This window comes from Hemicordylus capensis, chromosome 2 (genome assembly GCF_027244095.1).
Source record: "Hemicordylus capensis ecotype Gifberg chromosome 2, rHemCap1.1.pri, whole genome shotgun sequence".
Taxonomy (NCBI): domain Eukaryota; kingdom Metazoa; phylum Chordata; class Lepidosauria; order Squamata; family Cordylidae; genus Hemicordylus; species Hemicordylus capensis.
In genome coordinates this window covers 12,304,410-12,318,028 of record NC_069658.1, presented here as the reverse complement: position 1 = coordinate 12,318,028, position 13,619 = coordinate 12,304,410, and the positions used below count along the sequence as shown (strand labels likewise).

General features: G+C 48.9%; 1 protein-coding gene across 2 annotated transcripts in view; it reads right to left on the bottom strand.

Moving 5' to 3' along the window:
* LOC128342148 (elongation factor 2-like) overlaps positions 1-9,772 on the bottom strand; it is a 62,200-nt gene extending 52,428 nt beyond the window's left edge. Inside the window, exon 1 of one of the 2 annotated variants that reach the window (XM_053289073.1) lies at positions 9,461-9,772. In XM_053289073.1, coding sequence (XP_053145048.1) covers positions 9,461-9,463 — 3 coding nt within the window. In that variant the 5' untranslated portion in view covers positions 9,464-9,772. Of the gene's footprint in view, positions 1-8,976; positions 9,091-9,460 lie in introns of those variants that run through there. The other variant, XM_053289072.1, reaches the window with a different exon arrangement.
* Positions 9,773-13,619: the final 3,847 nt, after the last annotated feature.

Sequence of the window (13,619 nt, the reverse complement as noted above, 5' to 3'; positions counted from 1 at the left end):
CAAACACATTTTAAAAACATGTTACAAAAGGGATGTCTAGCCTTTCAGCATAAAAGCTCTATTAATAGTTGTGCAGATGAGGGAATTCTGGCAGGTGCTACTCAAGAAAACAGGTGGTGCAGGGGCCTGAAAGCTGCGTCTGCCAAAAATCCCCCAATTGCACAACTATTAAAGGCACAGGAGTCCCAATGCTGAAAGGCTGCCCATCACCATTTGGGGTCCAACCCATCAAAGGGAATGTCCAGGAATCCTGTCTGGTTGAAACTTTCTTCTTTGGCTATAATTTTCAAATAAACACACTGCTATTTACTGAGAAGGGTTATCAAAGCAGGCAGCTTATAGGATTGGCAAAAAGATAACACATTTGTCAACAGTGTTCTAGGGCTTTCCCAGACAGAGATCTACACCAGCTTCCCAACACTTAGGGTCGAGGTGCATTCATACTAAGGAGGAATTGAGGACAACTTCAGGACGGCAGCAGCAAGGTGCCATTCATACAGCCAGTGGCATTATTCACCTTTTTCCTTGACTCTTAAGGCATCATATCTGCGTCATTAAGTAGTACTATTTAAAATGCTTTAGTGGGATGCCCAGTCATTTCTAACTGGTTTTCCAAGGGTTTCCATGCTCTTTTTATATATACAGTATGTATGGCTCTGTGGTCGCCAGGAGTAGACACTGACTCGACAGCACAATCGTTCCTTTTTCCTTATGTATGAGTGTGTGTGTGTGTGTGTGTGTGTGTGTGTGTACACGTGTATATCTTTGCTGCTCTGGTGGTAGAGTGGCATGGTGTTCTACCACCAGAGCTGCAAATAATTTTTTTAAATTTTTTTGCTGCTCTAGCACTAGAGCTGCATGGTACTCTCCCACCAGAGCAGCATCTATTAAGGAGTGGGGAAACCCTTGGAAAGCCAATTAGAAATGATTGAGTATCCTGTGGAGGTGGAGGAGGGGGTTAGGGATATGCAAGGTCTAGCGGGCAGACAGTTCGGCAGCGGGGGTGGGGGGTGCTACCTTTAAGGAGCAAGGAGGGTGCTCTTATCATCCCCCTTCCCCGCCAAGCCCCCAAAGCCCCCACATTGCATGGGGTGGCGACGTACCTTCTTTCTGCCTCAGTCAGTGTCAGAGCGGAAGTGGCCGGTGCGTGTGTGGGAGGAGGGGAGGAGCACCCACCCTGCTCTGCCGAACCATCTAAACCACCAGACCTCCAAACCAGTTTGGTGGTCTGTGCACGTCCCTAGGGAGGGTGGGGAAGGAGATGGCAGCGGAGGTGGCAGAAGCAGCAGCAGCAGCAATGTGAGCGATCCAGATTTACTTCGGTTTTTGCTTATCTGGGCTTATATGTGCAGACAGGTGGCTTATATTCTGTCCTAACTCATGCTAAGTTAAGCTACTTTCCCCAACAGTAAAGCTGGCAGTCTGGAAAAGCTTCTGGTAGAGAAATTTGCAGGAAGAACCCTTGCTTATTTCAAGAAGTATTACAGACAATGTATTGCGGGATTGCAGAATGAAAGTCTAGTAAGCAAGCTTAGAATTACTTTGTGGCTCACTTAGTGGTAGGGGGAAAATGGAATGATGAGTTACTAACACAGAGAAAAAAATTTGAGAAGACTACTAGAGTCAGGAAGGACCTCTACCTTCCCAGTCTCCATGAAAGGTACCTTACACCATAGTACTGGTTTTTTAAACCCAGACTTTGGTATAGAGTATAATATCTAGGGCAGGGTTATTCAACATAAGGACCAGGATTCTTTACAGTCTACAGTGTGGAACCCAGCACCCATACCACGCTCTACACAAATGGCTGAACTGTATTCAGGACTGATGCCCTTAAATAAGTGGTTCTCAACCTGAGTTCCTCCAGATGTTGCTGAACTACAACTCCCAGCACTCCCCAGTACATGAGCCAGCTGGGGTGCTTAGTACCATCTGGGGGGACAAATGCTGTGTGATTTTTGGACAAGATCTGTACTCCCAGAGATGGAAAATAAGTAATAGCATGGCAATAATTCCTGCTTTCAGTGTGTTTTCACATTTTAATTGTCCTAAAGTGCCAAAAATCACTATGAGCATTTGTCCAGAGATGGTACTGATGGTCAAAATTTGGCAGTCTGGCTCATGGACTACTTGAATAGGATAAAGAGGTTGGCCTACCAACAACTGCTGCTACATGTCCCAGCATCAGCCTCTTCTTTCTCTGTCCCATTTAATCTACCAAAATGAGTATCAAGGGGCGTGGAATGTGCAATTTGCACAAGGGGAAGGCCAGGGCAGGGTGTAGACTGGGTGTGGTGAAATGGATGACACAGGGATATTTAGGCTAGCAGGAGGACTGGAAGGCTGCTCTTCTGGCATGCAGGAAGATTCCGGTGGCCAAGCAGGAGCATGACAGAAAGGCTTTGATAGTGGAGAGTTGTGAGCTGTAGGTGTGTCCTTAGACTTGAAGAAGGAAGCAGCACTGGTGCTGATGAAAGAACTTTGGCAAGCAAGATGTGGACCAGTGGTGCACTGCAGTTAGATGGTGAGGGGATCTTGGACATCTCCCCATCAGAACTGGTGGGGCTTTTGGTGCAAGATTATGGACATCTGTGAGGTGAGAGCTTGGTGACCAACCCCATTCAAGTTTGATGACCTTGAGCTGGGAATCAGCCATTGGGAGGAAAAGTTCTATGATCTGAAGAAACACATGAACCATTGGAAACAGCCAGATGAGGAGGCTGAGCAATAAATAAATAAATGTTGCTGCACTCATCTGACATATTCAAGGGACTTCTCTTATAAAATAAATAGTGAGCCAACTGATAGCAGGGGCACACTGGCTTGTGTTCACATACCACAGTGCAAGTGCCACTCTGGATGCTAGCCATTTCCCCCACCCCCTCAGATTACTAGGGCATTCCTGAGTGAATGAGAGTGGCGAGAAAGATCTCTCCCCCTTCTCTCCTGGCCTTTTCCCTCAATTGTAAGGGAGGAAAAGAGGAAGTAAGATTTTGTAAACAGATCAAAGCAAGCACACAGTTTGTTTTATTTCTAGCTCTCAGGAAACAGCGGACAGTCAGAGTGGTGTTTGCACACAGGGATGTACCACATCCAAGCCTCAGATTCTCCCCCTTCAAACAAGTTTATGGGAGACAGGTCTGGGGCCCACTTGAGTTAATCCATCACCAGTGGGAAGCAGGAGGCTCCCATGAAGGTCAACATCCTTGACTTTGTGGACCAACTCCAGAACACCCTTAAGGAGACTTTACAGCTTGCTCACAAAAGTCTCTGGGAGGCACAAAAGGCTTAATAGGATGAACATGCCAGGGAATGCACATTTGAGCTGGGAAATCAAGTATTGGTTCTTTGAACAGTTCACACTAACAAAACACAGGCAGAATGGCAAGGGCCTTACTGGATTAAGGAGAAACTGAGGACCGTGACCTATTTGGTTGACTTACCAGGACCCAGCTTAAATCAATGATTTATCAAAGCTATACACACGTGCAGGCAAAAACAGGGTAAGGAAGCCCAGCCCAGTTTTGCCTGTGTGTGTGTACCACCAGGATTGGGCATGATCCTAGTGGCACTGTGACGGCAAACCCACTTCGGCAGTCACCCCCTAAAACAAGGTTAGGAGATTGAACACTCTCCTAACCCCATTTCTGTGATTGTGCAGCCCCAGCTAGCAGACTGTGGGGATCCTGGAAAGCTTCAGGGAGGGGAGGGGGGATCCCCATAATGCACCACGCACTCATGTGGTACATTCTGGGAGCTCCAGGGGTTGGGGCAACGTGTCCCGGCACCCCGGCCCTCCGAGCTACTGGCAGCAGCCAGCAGTCGTCTGGGTGGGTGATCTGCCCACCGAAGAGGAAACCCTCAGTCGTCTGCGGGGAAATAAGCTCTTTAGGGCTTCCTCCCCACTAACCCTCTTGCCCTTTCTCACTGCTCATGAAAAAGGGCTCATCATGTAAACACCCTTAAACCATATTTCACCCAAGAAGCTATAATATTCAATGTCAGTGTTGAGCTAATGGACAGAATGCGTGTCCCTGATTATAAGTGCTTGGGTGACCGAAAGCAGGGAGGAAATTCCCTGGACTTGGAAATTCCCTGTCCAAGTCACAGAAAATGGAAGCCTGGCAGTTGTGTATCCGGTTTGCCACTCAGTTTTCCACTTTACCTGGGCATATGACACTGATAACTCACTCCAACACTGGAGATGGACCTCCTATGTGCAAAGGTCCTTACCATACTCCCTACTTGAAATACCAAGCCATAGAAAAGGAAATTGAAGAAATGTTAGCTTTAGATATAATTAGACCTTCTTAGAGGAACTGGGCCTTCCCTGTAGTTCTAGTAGACAAACCCAGGTTTTGGGTGGACTACAGGGAGCTGAATAAAAAGACCATTCCCAACAGCTACCTAATGCCTAGGGTTGATGGCCTGCTGGAGCAGCTGAGGAGGGCTAAGTTCATCAGCATGTTGGACTTGACATAGGAAGCTGCCATATACCGAGTCAGACCATAGGTCCATCTAGCTCAGTATTGTCTACACCAGGGATTCTCAAAGTTGCGTCCCCAGATGTTTTTGGACTTCAACTCCCATAATCCCCAGTCCCAGTGGCCTTTGGTTGGGAATTATGGGAGTTGAAGTCCAATAACACCTGGGGACCCAACTTTGAGAATCCCTGGTCTACACAGACTGGCAGCGGCTTCTCCAAGGTTGCAGGCAGGAATCTCTCTCAGCCTTATCTTGGAGAAGCCAGGGAGGGAACTTGGAACCTTCTTCTCTTCCCAGAGCGGCTTCATCCCTTAAGGGGAATATCTTACAGTGCTCACACTTCTCGTCTCCCATTCATATGCAACCAGGGTGTACCCTGCTTAGCTAAGGGGATAAGTCATGCTTGCTACCACAAGACCAGCTCTCCTCTTGAGAGATCAGAGGGTATTGGCAAGTGCCACTGAATGAAGGGGCTCAGGAGCACTCAGACTTCATCAGTTCCTGGTTTTGCTATTTGGATTCAGGAATGCCCCAACCACCTTCCAAAGACTGCTAATCAAATCCTCAGGCAATTGGGAGACTTTGTAGTAGTCTATCTCAATGATATAGTCATCTTTTCTAATAAGGGCGATCACTTAAGACACCTTGAAGCAGTGCTGCAGTGCATCAAGGATGCTGGACTTACCATCAAGGCCAAGAAATGCCAGATTGGACTCAGTCAAGTAACTTACTTGGGACATAAGATGGAACAGAGCGCCACCTCACTTTTAGAGGCAAAGGCTGAAGCCATTCTAGACTGGGCCACTCCAAAGACAAAGTGTCAAGTGTGGTTCTTCTTGGGATTAGCAGGGTACTACAGCAGCGATATAGGAAAATGCTGAAAGGCATCATCTCATACTGCGTAGGAGATGGCAATGGTAAACCCCTCCTGTATTCTACCAAAGACAACTACAGGGCTCTGTGGTCGCCAGGCATCAACACTGACTCAACAGCACATTTTAACTTTACCGTAAATTTGTACCTCATTATAGCAGAGTGGCTACCCACTTCTGACCTCACAAAGCATGCTAGCCCCAATGATGTGTGGCGGACAGAGGAATGTCAGGCAGCTTTTGATGAACTAAAAGCTATCATTAGTAACTGCCCTGTGCTTCAAGCACCTGATTACACTAAGCCTTTCATTTTAACCATTGATGCTTCTGAGCAAGGCATCTATCTATCTATCTATCATATTTTTATACTGCCTGATATGTATATCTCTAGGTATTGAGGCTGTCCTAACTCAGATCGGACCATATAGTGCAGCATCCTGTTGTTTTCCTAAGAAGCTATCTGGAGCAGAGGACATTGAAGCATCCCAGAAAAGGAGTATTATGTGATTGTCTATGCCCTGGAGAAATTGCACCAGTATTTGTGGGGCATTACTGTTGTAAACCCCACCGCAGAGACTGAAGTTTGGGGCAGTATACAAATTTGAAAAATAAATAAATAAATATTCCCTCAGAAGGATGAATCTGTTCATATAAAAGTGGATGGTGGCAGCCTACTCAGGACTCCTCACAGCTAGAGGGATTTTGATTCCCTCTCTCTTTGACTGTTACAGACACACTTTCCATCTAGGTGGCCAGATATGGCTTTAAAAAAGCCAAATTCTGGCTTACGGCCCATCTGACCCACAAGTATATCCCTTAGGTTCTGGCAACTCTGCTTTCCATATTATATATCCATATCTGTTTTTCTGCTTCTCTCCCCCTTCCCTAATCTTTGTTTCTCTCTCTCATCCATTCTCTCCACTTCTATCTTCTCTCATCTCTTAAAGAAAATGCTGGCTTTGCCCTAGTATGACCCAACTTAGGCTAGGTTGTGACCCAGTTCCTGTTCCACCAGTTGAAGACAAAGGAATATCACTTTGCAGGCCTGATGCTACCCACAGAATGGCAGCTGACCATTTGTGTCCTAGAGAATGGAGATGTATTATGCAATGCCTGGCACTCTGGGATCTTCACCACCTTGACTCCCATTGTCTCACCAAAATATATAGAACAGAAGGCCAAGAGAAAAACAAATGTGTGTTCACCATCCCAGGGCCTGAGCACCAACTAATAGGTCAGAATTTCAATATCCAAAGGCTACATTTAAAAAATAAATAAATCCTGTATTAATGCTGCAGCAACGCATGCCTATCTCAATAGTAGTATCTAGGCTGCATCTGTAAAGCACAGTAAAATATTAACACCTTCTCTAACAGTAGGATTGCCTCACAGACCACTTCCTGAAAGAGTGCCTGCATCCAAACTCTTCCTTTCCTGCATACAGCAGGAGAAGCTTTAGTATCCCAAATTCCTTCCCTGTTACACTGGGGGGAAATTCAGGGTTGCCTAGAAATGTAAATATATTATCCCCGATCCAATGAAAGTTAATCATAGTTATTCTTAAGTGCCATTCAAATCAATGAGGCAAGTGAATTGCAATTAAGTACAGCCCCACTTACATTCAAGGGGATTTGAGCATAACCAGTGTTAGCTGTATTGGGGTCTCTCTTATTACTGTACAAGTGAATTTTAGCCCGTCGAAAAACGGGCGCTAGTAATGCTTTCGGCCCCCGCCGCCGAACCTCCCAGCTGCCCGATCCCACCATTTGTACAGGAAAGAGGAGCTCGCCAGCAGAGCTCCTCTTTCTGCAAAGGCTCTTCTCAAACTGGCGCTTTGAGCGGAAAGGACGCCCTTTCTGCTCAAAGCGCCAGTTTGAGAAGAGCCTTTGCAGAAAGAGGAGCTCTGCTAGCGAGCTCCTCTTTCCTGTACAAATGGTGGGATCGGGCAGCTGGGAGGGCGGTTCGGCGGCGGCATTTTTCAGGGCCAATTTGGCCCTTAGTAATTTGGCGGGGGGACGGGAATGGTGGGATCGGGCCCCAAGGTTTCCCCCCCCGCCCGGCTTTACTGGCGGCACCAGGCCTCGGCGGCGGCTCCGCCACCACCTCAGCCAGCTTCCCCGCCGCCTCTTCCCCCGGCGCCTCTCTCCTTTATTTGCGGCGGCCGCTTCTGGCCCCGCCGCCGCCTCACCCGCACTCCCGCCGCCAGTTGCCCCGTCGCGGCCACCACCACCTCTGGCCGTGGCCACGGCTGCGCCGCCGCCTCTCCCGCACTCTCCTCCTGGCGTAGGCGGCGGCCACTTCTCCTTTTCCCGGCCCCAACATGGCCGCCGGGTCCTGCCGTTGGTGCCTCCCTTGCCCTGTTCTGGGCATGCCCAGAACAGGCCAGGCACGAACGCACGCTTGGTGTCCGTCCACGGACGGACACCAAGCGTTTTATTAGAGAGGATAAGACTGGCTCTCCAGAGTATGGCTGCAACAGTTTCCAGTCCTGGCTCCAAAAATTTCAGCAATTAATTTTTAAAGGTGTTTTTTTGCACACTTACTTGAGAGCAAACTCCTTTAAACTCAGTGGCCTCTATTTCAGAGTAAACCTTTATAGGAGCAGGCTCTGTTCAAGTCTCACTTCGGCCGTGATGGCTATAGTCTTTGGCAAGCCATCTGTGGCTCTGCTCCATTCCCTAACTCTAATATTGTCCTTCCTTACAGGTCTGTTGTAAGGACTGCTGAGATATTTATTGTATGTGAAGTCATCTGAATGTGTGTGTAGTGCAGTGAATAAATGTCAAGAGGTTATTCTTAATAAAATCTTGACAGTTGCCATCATTCACCTTCCCTTTGAGAAAGAAAGAGTTGTCGTTGTTTCTTTAAATGCGCTTGCTACATTTTGCTGCTATTTAAAGCCAAGGCGGGGGTGGTGAAGTGGGGGTGAGCTAGCCAAAAATAAAATAAAAAATAAAACCACCCCCGTATATATCCTCTTGCAGTGCCTGCAGTAAATGGCTGCCCACCTGGAAGACACAGCTGGTGTAAGATAAAGTACGAAATTAAAACTAAAGAGCAGCAATACGTTCTTAAAAAAAAACAATTCTCCTTTCCTTCCACTGTGTCAGATTCTGCCACTCCTTCATTACCTTGCACACTGTTTTGATTCTGAAAACACTGCAATGGGAATGCACTGCTGAACACACCACCTTACAGAGGGTTGCGCCTGCATGTAAACATACACCCTGTTCTTGGCTACCTGAACAATAGAGGAAGAATTCAAGAGCGATTTCTACATTTTTAGAACATCGATCATAGAGGGGATTAAGAGGTGCACAATAAATGTGCCTGCTCGCTTGCAGCTATTCCCTGCTGCTGCTGAGAAAGATCTGGGACGGACATACACAATACAGCCTTCCACCTCTCCTATTGTACAGGACGCCTTTTAAGAACCAAAAATGTCCTCAGCCATGAGAGGTCAGGAGGCAAGGGAGATTGTATCAGGGCAAGGACAGTTAGGTCTTCAAACCTTCAGCGGGATTTCAAAATCGCTGATCGGCACTGCTTTGGAAACTGTAGCTGGTTTTATTTATTATTATTATTATTATTATTATTATTATTATTTATTATTGCAAACCTGGATCCTAAGAACTTTGAAAGTCGGGTCTTTCCTGCAGACATGCAATAAACACAGAATGACTAAGATCAGCCGATCTAAATCCGTCAAACCCACCATTAATGGGTTATGAAGGCGGGGGGTGGGAGAGACACAACCCCAATAAGCTTCCATTCTGTTTAGGGGATATTGGGGGACAACACTGGGAGACGTTTCTCCGGTCACCCCCTTGGAGGGCAGCTGTCACGGACTCCCAGCCTAACTGGCAGGGTCTAGGAGGGAGACGCTCCGCGAGGGTCCGGGCAGGGGGGGAAATGGCGCCTCCCCCCTCCCCTACGCAGGGAGCAACTGCCCTGAAAATGGTGGTTGTGGGCGTCGCGGGGCCCCACGAAAGAAGGGGTCGCGCCGACCTGAAGGGCGTCTGCGTCACGAGACAGGCCCGCGGGCAGGTGGCCCGGGCTCCCCTCTCGGGGTATCGAGCCCTCTCCCCCGGGGAATCGCTCACCATTTTGGCGGATGGCTCTGGATCTTTCCGTCCCCCCGCCCAGAAATCGCCGCCTCCTCCTCCTCCTCCTCCTCCACCACCACCACCGCGGCGGCCACCACAGCCGAGACCGAGGAGGAGCGAGAGCCGAGAGAAAACGGCGGAGACCACCGAGGGGGGGAGACCCTAGAGCGGACCCTTCGGAGGCAGCCGCCGAGGCGCTCTAGTCGGTAGGACGCTGTCTATGATCTGCAGCCTCTGAGAGGGACGGAGGCGGTGTCTGGCGTTGCTAGGGCGACGGAGCAGCGCGGCTCAGCAGTCCTCCAAAGCCCCGTCTTCCTTGCCCTCCCCGTCCATCAGCAGCACTTCAGCAGGGGCACCCCCCTCCCTCTCTGCCTTATCGTTCCGTGCAGCTTGTGCATGATGCGCCCCCAACGATGACAGTGCCGTGTGTTTTCTGACACTGGCTCTCGCACCAAGCATCACTGATCTCTGAGCGCAACGCCGGAAGCCACGCGAGCCGCTTCTCCCTGCTCTGCGTTGCCTTCGATGCATTTTGCAAGAACCTGCTCCACAGCCAGCCAGTGCTTGGAGTGCTGGACTTGGATAGGGGAGATCTCCTTGCAGTTCTCCTTTCAGCCATGATGAAACTCACTGGGTGACTCTGGGCCAGTGGCTTCTCGCTCAGCTTAACCCACCTCGCAGGGTTGTTGTTTTTTGGTGAGAGGATACACATCATGGTTAACCATGTACACTGCTCTGGACTCCTTGGAGGAAGAGTACTATATAAATGTGACAACAACAGGCTTCTGGACAGCCTTCTGAAGTGCACACACTTGTGTAGGGCTGTTTGTGTGCAGCGCTGGGATTGATCCCAATGCCGGTACTGCCTTCCCCATAAGCCTGGGTTTTGTGCCTGGGCTTATACCTATGTTAAAGGGCATGAGCACACCCTTTTCTCCAGGTATGGGGTTGTGTGTATGCCTGGGCTGCATGCAGCCCGGGCATACTCAGAGACGGGTGCCTAGAGTGCCTTTCTCTCAGGAATAACCCCCAATGTCCTGTGCTCATCATGTGGTTCATTGTGGGATATCCGGAGGCTGGGACAATGAGACCTGGCCTCCAGAGATCCGTGCTGCTCTGTGCATGTTTGTGCATGTGCATGTCTGTGCATGTTTGGGGATCCAAATTTGAGAATCCCAGCCTTAACACATTTCTTGCAGCTTCATGAGCCAAAACCCTTGGGAAATGCTTTGTGCATCTGATAAAGCAGGCTCTGTCCCTGGAAAGCTTATGTTGCAATAAACGTGTTAAGTCTTTTCAAAATTTGTTTATTGTCAGATTTGTACACTGCCTTAAATTAAAATAATTACAGCACCTTTGAAAAAACACAAATATTTTAAACACTTCAAACAATCCTTATCTATAAAACGCTTGGTGTCCGTCCGTGCGAAGCGCATGGCCAGAACAGAGCCAGGACCGCCAGCACCCGGTGGCCAGAAGCGGCCGCCCCGAAGAAGCCGGGTAAGCAGCGGCGGGGGACACTGGCCGAGGCGGCGGCAAAGCCGCCACCTCGGCCAGAGGAGACGGCGCGGCCAAGGAGGCGGCAGAGCCATGGCCGAGGCCTGGCCGTGCTGCCGCTTACCTGGCTTCTTCGGGGCGGCCGCTTCTGGCCGCCCAGGATGGCCTCCGGACGAGGCGGCGGAGAAGAATGCGGCGGTGGGCCCGGGCAGCGGTGGACCAGGCCGGAGCCGCGGGCGGCGGTGGGTGGCGGGCCCGGCCGGAGCCGCGGGCGGCGGTGAGTGGCGGGCCCGGCCAGAGCCGCGGGCGGGAGGGCTAATGGCGGCGGTGGTCTGGAGCGCAGAGCTCCCCTAGCGCCCGTTATCCAACGGGCTACAAAACCACTAGTACAGATATAAAATTACAATATTAAAAATAATATTTAATAATAATTAAAGTTAAAAAACATATACACAATGATGTACAGAGCAGCAGTAACACAGAATATGGCCCTTATCTAAAAACCTGGGTGAGAAACCATATTATAGCTTTCCTTCTAAAAGCCATTATGGAAACTGAGGAGTGGATATCACCTGTTTTGTTTTGCAAGTTACCTAACCAGAAGACACTAATGTCATTATCAAAAATCACTTTACCATGTGCAACCCTAAGGATGCAATCTTTTGCACACTTTCTTAGAAGTATGCCCCATATAGCAGGACTCACTTCAGAGTAAACATGCATAGCACTGTGTAGCAGAAAACAGTGTAGTTGACCCCCTGGGGACCAGAGCCTTGAGTGGCTTCCCAGGTACGCCACAATTTGGTGGCAGCAGTGTGGTAGGATTCAGATTTGTTGGATTTGAATTTGGTGAAGTTTGGAAACAGTATGGTAAAACTTACCAAAGACTGAATCACCTAGAAGTTTTTATTTTATTTTTATTTATTTTATTGTTAGATTTATATACCGCCTTCCATTAAAACAATCACAAGGCGGTTTACAAAAGTTAAAACACATAATAAAAAATGAATTAAAAGTATTTAGCTAAAAATATAAAAACAATCTGATATTAAAATATATAATATACAAATACAGAAAACATGGATAAAAACATGGATAAAAACACACAGAAGCAGCAATAAAACAATCATGTAAAGGCCTGGCTTAAAACCAAGATTTAACAAGCTTTCTAAAAACTGTGACAGAGTCTGAGGAGAGGATGGCCACTGGGAGAGCATTCCAAAGCCTGGGGGCAGCAATAGAGAAGGCCCTGTCCCGAGTGCACGACAACCTAGCCTCCCTCATTGTCGGCACCCAGAGCAGAGCCCCTCAGATGATCTCGTCAAGTGGGCAGAAACCCTTGGGAGCAGGCAGTCCCGCAGGTATCCCAGGCCCAAACCATTAAGGGCTTTAAAGGTCAAAATTTATTTGTTTGTTATTTCTCCATGTAAACCGCCCTGAGCCATTTTTGGAAGGGCGGTATAGAAATCAAATAAATAAATAATAACAAATAAAATAAAATAAAACCAGCACCTTGAATTGGACCCAGAAACACACTGGTAACCAGTGCAGCTCTTTCAAAATAGGTGTGATGTGATCACACTGGGCAGCTCCAGATAGAACCCTAGCTGCTGCATTTTGTACACGCTGCAGTTTCCGGATATTCTTCAAGGGCAGCCCCATGTAGAATGCATTGCAGTAATCCAGCCGTAACATGACCAAGGCATGGGTAACTGTGGCCAGATCTGCCTTCTCAAGAAAGGGACACAGCTGGCGCACTAGCTGAAGCCATGCAAAGGCACCCCTGGCCCTGAGCTTCCAAAAGCAGAGCCGGGTCCAGTAGTACCCCCAAGCTGCGTACTTGCTCCTTCAAGGGGAGTGCAACCCCATCCAGAACTGGTAAAATCTCCTCATCCCGATAGGCTCTCCTACTGACCAACAGTACCTCCGTCTTGTCTGGATTCAGTCTCAGTTTATTAGCCCACATCCAGCCCATCACGCCCTCCCCGATTCAGGACATCCACTGCCTCCCTAGGATCCGGTGACAAGGAGAGATAGAGCTGAGTGTCATCTGCATATTGCTGACAGCTCAGTCCAAGTCTCCGGATGACCTCTCCCAGCGGTTTCATGTAGATGTTAAACAGGATGGGGGACAAGATCGAACCCTGTGGGACCCCACAGGCCAATGGCCTTGAAGCCGAGCAGTCATCCCCCAGCACCACCTTCTGGACTCTCTCCCCAAGAAAGGAACGGAACCACTGCAACGCAGTACCTCCAAATCCCATACTCAAGAGGTGGTCCAGAAGGATACCATGGTCGATGGTATCGAATGCCGCCGAGAGGTCCAGCAGAACCAACAGGGATGCACCCCCCCTGTCTAGCTCCCGGCAAAGGTCATCCACTAGAGCGACCAAGGCAGTTTCAGTCCCATACCTGGGGCGGAAGCCAGATTGAAAAGGGTCCAGATAATCCGTATCATCCAAGACCCTCTGCAGCTGGGACGCCACCACACTCTCTATCACCTTGCCCAAAAAGAGAAGGTTAGAGACCGGTCTATAGTTGTCCAGGCTGGAGGGATCAAGGGAGGGCTTTTTCAATAGTGGTCTTACCACCGCCTCCTTGAGGCACGATGGCATCCTGCCCTCCCTTAATGAAGCATTAATGATCACCTCCAACCATC